The sequence below is a fragment of the Myotis daubentonii genome, chromosome 9, assembly GCF_963259705.1.
Source record: "Myotis daubentonii chromosome 9, mMyoDau2.1, whole genome shotgun sequence".
In the NCBI taxonomy this organism is placed as follows: Eukaryota; Metazoa; Chordata; class Mammalia; order Chiroptera; family Vespertilionidae; genus Myotis; species Myotis daubentonii.
The window spans coordinates 2527660-2540202 of NC_081848.1; the positions used below are offsets into that span (position 1 = coordinate 2527660).

General features: G+C 45.9%; 1 protein-coding gene across 3 annotated transcripts in view; it reads right to left on the minus strand.

The window, feature by feature from the left end:
* Window positions 1-12029, minus strand: part of CBL (Cbl proto-oncogene) — a 98552-nt gene extending 86523 nt beyond the window's left edge. For 2 of the 3 annotated variants that reach the window (XM_059707620.1, XM_059707618.1), the window contains exon 1: window positions 11548-12029. In XM_059707620.1, coding sequence (XP_059563603.1) covers window positions 11548-11736 — 189 coding nt within the window. In that variant the 5' untranslated portion in view covers window positions 11737-12029. The remainder of the gene's footprint in view (window positions 1-11547) is intronic. The other variant, XM_059707621.1, reaches the window with a different exon arrangement.
* Between the last annotated feature and the right edge of the window lie 514 nt (window positions 12030-12543).

Consider the following 12543-nt stretch of genomic DNA (forward strand, 5'->3'; position numbering starts at 1 on the left):
TGTTGTTTGTTGGGAATGTTTTTTTATTACTGCTTCAATTTTGTTGGTTGTAATTGGTATGTTCAGGTTTTGTTTTTTCTCAATTCAATCTTGGAAGATTGTATGTTTCTAGGAATTTATTCATATCTTTCAGATTGTTCAATTTGTTGGTATATAATTTTAACAGTATTTTCTTATAATCCTTTGTATTTCTGTAGTGTTCATTATTTCTTCTTCGTTTTTTTTTTTTTTTCATTTATTTGGGTACTCTCTTTTTTTCTTGATGAGTCTGATTAAAGGTTTATCGATATTGTTTATCTTTTCATAGAACCAGTTCTTTGCTTCACTGATCTTTTGTATTGATTTTTTTTTTTTTACTCTATTTTGTTTATTTCTGCTCTGCTCTTTATTTTTTTACTTCTACTCACTTTGGACTTTTTTTGTTGTTCTTTTTCTAGTTCCTATAGATGTAAGGTTAGATTGCTTATTTAAGATTTTTCTTGTTTCTTGCGGTAGGCTAGTATTGCTATGAATTTGCCTCTTAGAACTGCTGTTGCTATGACTCATAGATTTGGGGTTGCTTTCTTTCACTTATATTTGTCTCAGTGTATCTTCTGATTTCCTTCTTCATCTCACTGTTAACTTATTCATTGTTTAGTAACATGTTATTTAGCCTCCATGTGTTTGTGTGTTTTTCAGGTGTGTGTTTTTTTTCCTAGTAATTGGTTTAGCTTTTCATACCACTGTATCAGAGAAAATACTTGTTATGATTTCAATCTTCTTAAATTTACTGAGACTTGTTTTGTGGACTAACAAGTGATCTATCGTAGAAAATGTTCCCTGTGGCCCTAACCGGTTTGGCTCAGTGGATAAAGCGTCGGCCTGTGGACTGAAGGGTCCTGGGTTCAATTCCAGTCAAGGGCATGTACCTTGGTTGCAGGCACATACCCAAGTAGGGAGTATGCAGGAGGCAGCTGATCGGTGTTTGTTTCTCTCTCATCGATGTTTCTAACTCTCTATCCCTCTTCCTTCCTCCCTGTAAAAAAAATCAATGAAATTTTTTTTTAAAAAAAAGAAAATGTTCCCTGTGCATATGAAGAGAAAGCATATTCTACTGCTCTCTAGGGTGAAATGCTCTAAAAATAACAATTAAATCCATCTGTTATAATGTGTCATTTGAGGCCACAATAATTCCTTTTGGACTTTCTGTCTGGAAGACCTGCCCACTGATGTCAAAGGGTGTTAAGTCCCCTACTATGACTATATTACAGTTGATCTCTCCCTTTATGTCCATCAATATTTCCTTTATGTATTTCAGTGTCCCTATGTTGCAGACAAAAATGTATACAAGGGTTATATACCCTTTTATTGGATTGATCCCTTTACCATATGAAATGTCCTTCTTTGTCTCTTACTACAGCCTTTCTTTTAAAGTCTATATTGTCTGATATAAGTATTGCTACCATAGCTTTTTTGTTTGTTTTTGTTTGCATGAAATCTTTCTACCCCTTGACTTTCAGTTTGTGTGCGTCTTTCATCTAAAGCAGTGGTTCTCAACCCTCCTAATGCCGTGACCCTTTCATACAGTTCCTCATGTTGTGGTGACCCCCAACCATAAAATTATTTTCGTTGCTACTTCATAACTGTACTGTTGCTACTGTTATAAATCGCAATGTAAATATCTGATATGCAGGATGTATTTAGGCGATCCCTGTGAAAGGGTTGTTAGACCCCCAAAGGGGTCGCGACCCACAGGTTGAGAACTGCTGGTCTAAAGTAAGTCTCTTGGAAACAGCATATATATGGGTTTTGCTTTAGCAATTCAGCTACTCTATGTCTTTTTTCTTTTCCTCACCAGAGGATATGCTTTTATTGATGAGAGAGAGAGAGCGAAACATCAATATGAGAGAAAAACATTGCACAGTTGATTCTCATACGCACCCCAACCGGGGATCAGATCAGGCCCACAATCTAGATATATGTCATTACAGGGACTCAAACCCACAACCTTTTGGTGTACAGGTCCAAGAAACTGAGCCACCCAGCCAGGGCTACCCTATGTCTTTTGATTGGAGCACTTAATCCAATTATATTTAAAATCGTTACTGGCTGCCCTAACTGGTTTGGCTCAGTGGATAAAGCGTCGGCCTGTGGACCGAGAGGTCCCGGGTTCGATTCCGGTCGAGGGCATGTACCTGGGTTGCGGGCACATCCCCAGTAGGGAGTGTGCAGGAGGCAGCTGATCGTTGTTTCTCATCGATGTTTCTAACTCTCTATCCCTCTCCCTTCCTCTCCGTAAAAAACCCATAAAATATATTTTAAAAAATAAAAGTAAAGTGATTACCGGCTTCTGGTCAAGTTTGCAGCATAAGCCGAAACCGGTTTGGCTCAGTGGATAGAGCGTCGGCCTGCGGACTGAAAGGTCCCAGGTTCGATTCCGGTCAAGGGCATGTACCTGGGTTGCGGGCATATCCCCGGTGGGAGATGTGCAGGAGGCAGCTGATCGGTGTTCCTCTTTCATCGATGTTTCTAACTCTCTCTCTCCCTTCCTCTCTGTAAAAAATCAATAAAATATATTTAAAAAAAAAAGTTTGCAGCATACATAGATAAAAAGAATAATTTACAGGGAATCAACAGTAGGGAAGATGAAGCCGAGAATCAAAACAGTGAAGGAGAAGAGAGAGTCAGAAATTGAAAACCTATTTTTAAAAATGCTGGGGGGGAAGGAGCTGGAGGAGTTCATTGGGGGGAAGGAGTGGATGTATGTAATACTTTCAACAATAAAGAATTATTTTTTGCCGAAACCGGTTTGTCTCAGTGGATAGAGCGTCGGCTTGCGGACTGACGGGTCCCAGGTTCGATTCCGGTCAAGGGCATGTACCTGGGTTGCGGGCACATCCCCAGTAGGAGGTGTGCAGGAGGCAGCTGATGGATGTTTCTTTCCCATCAATGTTTCTAACTCTCTATCTCTCTCCCTTCCTCTCTGTAAAAAATCAATAAAATATATTTTTAAAAAAAGAATTATTTTTTAAAAAATGACAGAAACTTCCCTAACCTGGTAAAGGAAAAAGACACACAAGTTCAGGAAGCACAGAGTCCCAAACAAAATGAACCTAAAGTGGACCATACCCAGACAAATCATAATTAAAATACAAAAGGTTAAAAGACAAAGAGTGAATCTTAAAAGCAGCAAGAGAAAACCAGTAAGTTATCCACAAGATTATTCTACCCAGCAAAGCTATTACTTAAAATTGAAGGAGAAATAAAGAGCTTCCTGGACAAGAAAAAGATAAAGGAGTTCATCACTGCCAAACCAGTGTTACATAAAATATGAGTCTTCTCTAAGAAGAAAAATCAGCCCTAACCGGTTTGGCTCAGTGGATAGAGCGTCGGCCTGCGGACTGAAAGGTCCCAGGTTCGATTCCGGTCAAGGACATGTACCTTGGCTGCAGGCACATCCCCAGTGGGGGGTGTGCAGGAGGCAGCCGATCAATATTTCTCTCTCATCGATGTTTCTAACTCTCTATCCCTCCCCCTTCCTCTGTAAAAAAAATCAATAAAATATATATATATTTTTTTAAATATATATTTTATTGATTTTTCACAGAGAGGAAGGGAGAGAGATAGAGAGCTAGAAACATCGATGAGAGAGAAACATCGATCAGCTGCCTCCTGCACATCTCCTACTGGGGATGTGCCCGCCACCCAGGTACATGCCCTTGACCGGAATCGAACCCGGGACCCTTCAGTCCGCAGGCCGACGCTCTATCCACTGAGCCAAACCGGTTTCGGCTAAAATATATTTTTTTAAAAAAAGAACAATCAAATATATGAACAATAAGATGACCATATATTATATATATATATATATACACATACACACATATATATACATGCACACACACATACACACACACACACACACAATTGAATCTAAAAAAAACAAATGAACAAACAGAACAGTCAGAGAACATTTTGATGATTGGGAGGGAGTTTGGGGGTTGGGTGAAAAAGGTAAAGGGATTAAGAAGTGCAAATAGATAGTTACAGAATAGTTACAGGACTGTTAAAGAACAGCATAGGGAATATAGTCAATAATATCGTAATAACTATGTATGGTGTCAGATGGGTACAAGATTTATCAGGATGATCATTTAGTAACTTATAGAATGTCTAATCACTAGGGTGTACACCTGAAAACAATATAATACAGAGGTGAGCAAAAGTAGATTTATAGTTGTGAGTAAATAAAACAGAATTTACTCTTATATTAATACTGGTGCCCTGGTGCACAGATTCATGCACATTGAAAGGAAATTAATTAGAAGGTGGCCGGCAGGGTGGGACTGGGTGAGACGGGCTGGACACGCCCTGCAGCCAACCTCCCACAGTCCCTCCCTGGCCAGCTGCACCTGGGGCAGTGCCATGGTTCAAAGGGCGTCTGCAGAGTGAGCGGGGCCCCTCCAGCAGGTGGGGTCCCTCAGCTTGACCTGCGGGGATTGGGCCTAACCCGGCTCTCCAATATCCCCCAAGGGGTCCCAGATTGCAAGAGGGCAGCTCTTGGGTGACACACCCTGGAATTGGGCTCCCTCCTCTCTGGCTCCAGGGTACGTCACCCAAGAACCACCACTGCCAAGTCACCACAGCTCAGCAGCTCCTGCGTTGAGCGTCTGCCCCCTGGTGGTCAGTGCACATCATAGCTACCAGTCGGACAGTCAGACGGTCGCTTAGCCTTTTATATAGATTTCTTAGTCGTTGTATTATTTATGCGTACTATAACTGCAAACCTATTGTTGCCAACTCCTGTATTGTATATCAACTGTAATTCAAAAATTATGATTTAAATAAATTTATTTAGCACTAGCCGGTTTGGCTCAGTGGATAGAGCGTCAGCCTGCAGACTCAAGGGTCCCGGGTTCAATTCCGGTCAAGGGCATGTACCTTGGTTGCGGGCACATCCCCAGTAGCGGGTGTGCAGGAGGCAGCTGATCGCTGCTTCTCTCTCATCGATGTTTCTAACTCTCTATCCCTCTCCTTTCCTCTCTGTAAAAAATCAATAAAATATATTAAAAATAAATAAATAAATTTATGTGTATGTATTTACTGCCACTTCATTATTCATATTTATGTTCCTCTTTTTTTCTTTCTTCTTAAAAAAGTCCTTTTAACATTTCTTATAAATACTGTTTTGGTGGTGATGAATTACTTTGGCCATTTTTTGTCTGGGAAGCCCTTTACTTTTTCAATTCAAATGATAGCCTTGCTGAGCAGAGTAATCTGGATGTAAATCTTTAATTTTCATCACTGAATATTTCAGCCCAATCTTCTGGCAGGCAGAGTTTCTGTTGAGAAATTGGCTGACAATCTTAGGAGAGCTTATAGGTAACTATCTTTCTCTTGCTGCTTTTAAGATTCTGTCTTTATCATTTTTTTTTAATCCTCATCCAAGGATATTTTTCCATTAATTTACGGAGAATGGAAGAGAGAGGGCAAAACAGAGAAAAACATCAATGTGAGAGAAACACACTGATTGGTTGCCTCCTGCAGGAGTCCTGGCCAGGGCCAGGGCCGGGGCCGGGGAGGAGCCTGCAACCAAGGTACATGCCCTTGATTTGGAATTGAACCTGGGACTCTTTGGTCCCTAGGTCGATGCTCTATCCACTGAGCCAAACTAGCTAAGGCTCCGTCTTTATCTTTAATTGCTATTTTAATTATGATGTGTTTTAGGGTGAGCCTCTTTGAGTTCATCTTGTTTGAGACTCTGCACTTCCTTGATTTGTGTGTCTTTTGCAACCTTCATCAGGTTGCAAAGTTTTCAGTCATTATTTCTTCAAATAGATTATCAATCCCTTGCTCTCTCTCTTCTCCTTCTGGTATCCGTATGATGGGGATGTTGTTGCATTTCATGTTGTCCCAGAGGTCCCTTAAATGTTCCTCATTTTTTAAAAAAAATTATTTTTTCTTTTTGCTATTCTAATTGGATATTTTCTGCTACCTTATCTTCCAAATCACTGATTTGATCCTCTGCTTCATCTAATCTGCCTTTGAGTCCTTCAAGTGTATTTTTAATCCTCACCTTAGGATATGTTTGATTTGAAAGAGGGAGAGGGATGGAGGGAGGGAGGGAAAGAGGGAGGGAGGGAGGAACATTGATGTGATAAACATTGATTGGTTGCCTCCTGTACGCACCCTGACCAGGGATCAAACCCACAAACCTTTTGAGCTCGGCGTGTCAGCATTTTGTAAAACCCTAACTTAACTCTGGTGCCGTGTCACATATAGAAATTTTTTGATATTTGCAACCATAGTAAAACAAAGATTTATATTTTTGGTATTTATTTTATATTTAAACGTCATTTAACAAAGAAAAATCAACCAAAAAAATGAGTTCGCGTGTCACCTCTGACATGCGTCATAGGTTCGCCATCACTGACCTAGGTATATGCCTTGATCAGGAATCAAATCTGCAGCCTTTTTTGGTGTATAGGACAACACTCCTATAAACTGAGCCACCCAGCCAGGGCTTTCTAGTGTATTCTCCATTTCAGGTATTGTATTCTTCATTTCTGACTGGTCCTTTTTTATGCTTAGTATCTCTTGCATTAAGTTCTTACTGAGTTCATCCACTCTTCCCCTAAGTTCCTTGGGCATCCTTATAGCCATTGTTTTGAACTCTAGATCTGGTAGATTCTTTTTCTGGAGGTTTCTCCTGTTTTTTCATTTGGAGCATGCATGCTTCTTTGTCTCCCCATTTTGGCTGTCTCTGTGTATTTATTTCTGTGTATCAGGTCAATCTGCTCTGTGTTCCAGTCTTGGTAGGGTGGCCTTATGTAGCACGTATCGTGTGGGGCTCAGTGGTACAGTCTCCCTGATCACTTATGCTGGGTGCTCCAGAAGTGTGGGTTATGTGCGCCCTCCTATTGTAGTTGTCTTGATTGCTGTTTGACCTCGCGTGGATGGGGCTGGCCTTCAGCCTGGCTGACTATGAGGCTTGGCCCCGACCACAGTGTATAAGTTGCTGTGCAAGAGCTAACCATACAAAGCAAAATCCACCCCGTAGGATCTGGTGCCTGTCAAAACCTCCCTTTGGGTGTGTGGCCTGTGGAGCTAACCGCCTCCCTATACGGGTTTTTTTTTTAACTTCAGTTTCAAGCAATGTGATTTGGTTTGATTGTTTTACTTATTCAATTAATTAAATGATGCACATCATGATAATGAAAACATTTTAGAGATGTCTTCCCATCACTCACCCAGGAGACGCAGGCTTGGGAGTTTTCGAAATCTGGAGCTGGAAACACTTTTTTTGAACTCATGCTTTAAGGGGAAGCATTTTCCAATAAATTACATCCCATTTTTTAAAAAAAAAATCAACACCTTAATGTTTTAATGATATAATCTTATTTAAAATAAAAACATAGTATACACCTAAAATTCTGCCAGCATAATGCTCTACCTCAGAAGTGGGTACACTACAGCCTACAGCTGTTTGTACACCTGCAAGCTAAGAATGGCTTTTACGTTTTTAAAAAATATATTTTTATTGATTTCAGAAAGGGAGAGAGAGAGAGACATCAATGATGAGAGAGAATCACTGATCAGCTGCCCCTGCACGCTCCATACTGGGGATCGAGCCTGCAACCCAGGCACATGCCCTTGATCGAAATCAAACCCGGGACCTTCAGTCCACAGACCAACACTCTATCCACTAAGCCAAACCGGCTAGGGTGGCTTTTACATTTAAAAGTGTTGTAAAAACACCAACCAAGAATATGGGACTGAGTATGTGGACAGCAATGCCTAAAATATTTACTATTTATCCCCTGACGGAAAGGTTTGCCACCTCCTGCTCTACTTCATAATGGAACTTTGAGTGTCTCACTAAACCAATACCTTCATACTTCTAAATCTACACTTAAGGAAAGTTATATGATTTCTCTCTCCATTCCCCTGTCCAGTAGTTTCTTTACTAGCCACTCTCTTCACATACAAGTGTTTACACAAGCATTACACAATATTCTGGGTTGGTTAACACACACACACACACACTAGGGGCTGAGCATGTCTTTTGTTTAATAACAAGCATTGCAGCACAAGTATTTTTCCAACCAGTTTAAGTCCCACATGGTTTAATAAACTGAGCCTATGAATGAATTAGTGAATTGGGCCTATGTTGCCCAGAACATATGACTTATGCCAACATCTCCATCTGCATACATCCAATATTCCAAGAGGGCAGGAGACTAAAGATTTTCAGTGCTAAATCAATAAACTAATTAACAATAGGCTGGAATAATATTCATCTCACTGCAATGACAAAGAAAAAACATGTATGAGATGGTGACAGAACTAAATTCAATAAATGTGTGAAACCTATGGATTTGAAGTTCTTCACCACTTAGACCACCTGAAGTCACATTTAAGACTTCCAACAATAAATATAGTGAAAAAAGAGAACATCTGTGCTCAAAATGTCAGAAGTCAAAGAGACTATGTGACCTAACAGCACTGCAGAAACATTCAGAAAATCTGGACATAGTATGAACCTTTCCTACATCAGAAAGAACAAAGTTTTCATTTCAGCACAACCAGTAATATGTGATATAGAGCTCAAAGAGGACTACAAAACACCTTCCGAGACAAGCAGCACGAGAGTAAAATACCTCTCCCTACACTAAAGGGGAAAAGCTAGAGGCCTCCTCTCCTTGAAACTGTCAACACCTAAAAATCACCTTCACTCAAAACTCTGGGTCCTCCTTATTCTTCCCAAATAATTAAACATTCTGCAGAAGAAATAAAAATTCAACACACATGCTTTAAATAGATGAAGCGGGAAGACTTAAGAAGGGATCTTATTTGGACTACCTTACAGAGATTCAAAAGTTTGATTGAAGTTTATTTTTTGGAAGAGGTCTCAAATCAATACAATTTTGATACATTGCATACACATCTTATATGAGAGACTAATTAGAAATGTAAACATTTTTGTATACCAGAAGAACCATTTTAGTCTTAACTGCAAATTCCTAAAATGCAAACCTACAAACTTCAGATTTTGAGTACATTCATGTTTTTACATATATATGTATTTTTTTTATTATTATTACTAGAGGCCTGGTGCACAAAATTCATGCACTGGCGGGGGGAGGGGGGATTCCTCAGCCCAACCTGCACCCTCTCACAGTCCGGGAGCCCTCAGGGGATGTCCGACTAAGCCAGCAGTCGGACATCCTTAGCGTTGCCACAGAGGCAAGAGAGGCTCCCGCCACTGTGCTCGCCAGCCATCAGCCCGGCTTCTGGATGAGCGGCACTCCCTCTGTGGGAGCGTACTGACTACCAGGGAGCAGCTCTTGCATTGAGCATCTACCCCCTCGTGGTCAGTGTGCGTCATAGCGACCGGTCGTTCCGCCATCAGGCCAAAACTGGCTCTCCAACATCCCCTTAGGGCAGCCGTGGGCAAAATACGACCCACGGGCCGGATATGGCCCGTTTGAAATGAATAAAACTAAAAAAAAAAAAAAAAAAAAAAAAAGACCGTACCCTTTTATGTAATGATGTTTACTTTGAATTTATATTAGTTCACACAAACACTCCATCCATGCTTTTGTTCCGGCCCTCCGGTCCAGTTTAAGAACCCATTGTGGTCCTCAAGTCAAAAAGTTTGCCCACCCCTGCCTTAGGGGGTCCCCACCGACGCACAATCGGGGCTGGGGAGGGATGCGGGAGATTGGCCAGCCAGTGAGGGACCGCAGGAGGGCTCCAGGGCATGTCCGGCCCATCTAGCTCAATCCCAATCTGCTGGACCCCAGCAGTAAGCTAACCTACCAGTTGGAGCGTCTGCCTCCTGGTGGTCAGTGCACATCATAGCAAGCGGTTGAGTGGCCTTAGCATATCATTAGCATATTACACTTTGATTGGTTGAACAGCTGACCAACCAACCAGACACTTAGCATATTAGGCTTTTATTATATAGGATTATTGACTTCAAAGAGGAATAGAGAGGTATAGAGAGATAAAAACATCTATGATGAGAGAGAATCATTGATCAGTTGCCTCCTACACACCCCTACTGGGGATCAAGCTCACAACCCAGGCATGTGCCCTTGACTGGAATCAAACCTGGGACCCTTCAGTCCACAGACCGATGCTCTATCCACTGAGCCAAACCAGCTAGGGCTCATAATCATTGTTATTAGTGGTTTCTAATCCAAAACAATACAACAAATATTTTTCAGAAGAGAAATCTTGGACCATAGAATAACCAATTTTACTACGGAAATAACACCATTCTCTTACAATGTGCCAGATCCTTCTAATCACTTCTCACTTACAGTATAAATTTCACAGAAACAAGTTATTAATCATGTGAAAGAGATCAAGGAACTATTGTATTGAATTCTCTGGAACAAATTGTTAGACTGCTTCAAAAAACTCTTCAGTACTTGGAACTAACTACTATATTTCGTTATATAGGCACGACTTCCAGGAAGTATAGTTCTCCCAAAGGCCAAACTTAAAGTGGCTAATATAATGGTGTTATTTTTCAAACTTCCTAAAAAAAATTTTTAGCCCTAGCTGGTGTGGCTCAGTTGATAGAGCATCGGCCTGTGGACTGAAGGGCCCCAGGTTCGATTCCAGCCAAGGGCACATACATGTCCCGGTAGTGGGTTCCATCCCCAGTCGGAGAAGTGCAGGAGGCAGCGATCCATGATTCTCTCTCATCACGGGTGTTTCTCTCTCTCTCCCCCTTCCTCTCTGAAATCAATAAAAATATATTTTAAAAAATTTCCAGCAGGTAATCAAAGCAGCCCACGGAGCAGGGCAGCCAGGTGCTGCCGTGAGGAGACAAGTCCGTTACACAAAGCAGAACCCAGCCGGGCGGGTGAGAGAGGAAGTTGGGCAGCGGTGCCTGCAGCTCAGCAGCTCCGCCGCGCACCTTCCCGACACCCGCTCCGCGGGAACCCGCAGTCTCTCCGCGCACATCTGTGCCCCGCGGGCGGCCGCCGGGCTGTGAGGAAAAAACTTGCGCCGGCGCGGGCAGGGGAGGCCAGTGAGGCACCCCAATTCCTTCCATCTGGGTGTTACGGCTGAAGGAGAAAGAAAACTAAACGGCAACCGAGGCAGCGTGCCTGCGGGGGGTCCCGCCCGGGCCCCTCCGGCGCAGCGGCTCCAGGAGTCCGTTCCGGCACCGGCCGCCGGCCGGGCCGCCGAGCACTTCTCACCCCGCCCCCAGCCCCGGCCGGGCCGCGACCCACAGCCCTGCGCCCTGCGCCCTGCGCGGCGCCCCAAGCCCGCACCCCCACCGCACTTCCGCCCCGCGGCTCCCCGCCAACCTGCACCCCAGGCCCTTTGTCTCGCCACACGCACCACCTCCACGTCCCCCACCCGCAGCTGCCGCGGCCCTTCCCCCCCGCCCCCGGCTCCCCGCCCCGCGACCCCCGCCTCCAGCCCGGCACCCCGGCTCTGCGCCGCCCGGCCTCGCCTGACACGTCCCCTCCCCCCGCTTCCCGTCTCCTCGGCGCCCGCCGCGGCCCACGCCCACGCCCCCCGCCCGCGGCCGCAGGCCCGCACCTTGTCCATGAGCTTCCAGCACTTCTCCACCATCTTCTTGTCCACGGCGCCCGGCGGGTGGGGGCCGAGGTGGTGGTGGTGGTGCGGCTGGAAGGCGTCCTTCATGAGCCCGATCAGGCCGCCCGCGCCCGAGCCCCCGGAGCCGCCGCCGCCCCCGGGCCCCGCGTTCTTCTTCACGTTACCGGCCATGGCCGCGGGCGCGGGGCGCGAGGGCGCTGGGGCCGGGCCGCCGGCTCCGCAGGGTGGCGAGCCGGGCGCGGGAGGGAGTGCGGGGCCTCGCCCAGCCGCCGGCGTCGGCGCAGGGAGGGCGGCGCTGGGAGGGGCGGTGTCGGGGCCGAGGGGTCCGCGGAGCTCGGAGATCGGGCGTCCCCGTCCCCACGGGCCAGCGACCCCACGCCGCCCGCTCGCGGCCGGCAGCCAAGCTGAGCGCCGTCTCCACCTCCTCCCTCCTCCCTCCTCCTCGCCCGGCGGCCCGCGGGCGGGGCGCGGGAGCGGCCGGCGGGGCGGGGCCGGGCGGCGAGGGGCGGGGCCGGGCGGCGAGGGGCGGGGCCTGGTCCGAGTCTGCGCACTGGACTGGGCCGGGCCGCGCGGGTCCTCGCGGGCGGCAGGTCGGGCGCGGCGCGAGTGGGTCCTGGGGGCTGGAACCTGGGTCGCGGAGGAAGAACCCGAAGGTCAAGTCTGGAGCGGCGGCCGCCAGAGGAGGGAGGGCGGGTTCCGCGGTGGAAGGAAGGGAAGGATCCCCACGCCACGCGGGTGGCGGTACGTCTACACTCACCCTCTGCGGCCGCGGACGCGACTGAGAGCGCGGATCCTGGGAACGGATCGGACCCCAGGGAAAGGCTGAGACAGCGCGCCGTGAGCTGCTCTCCCCGCGCGCCCTTTGACCTCTGAGCACAAGACACTTCCCCCTTTGGGCTTCTGAACCCAGTTCCTTCGCTGGGAACTGAGCACGTACGCAAGATCCCCTGCTCAGCGCCCCGCACCGCGGCCGCCGGG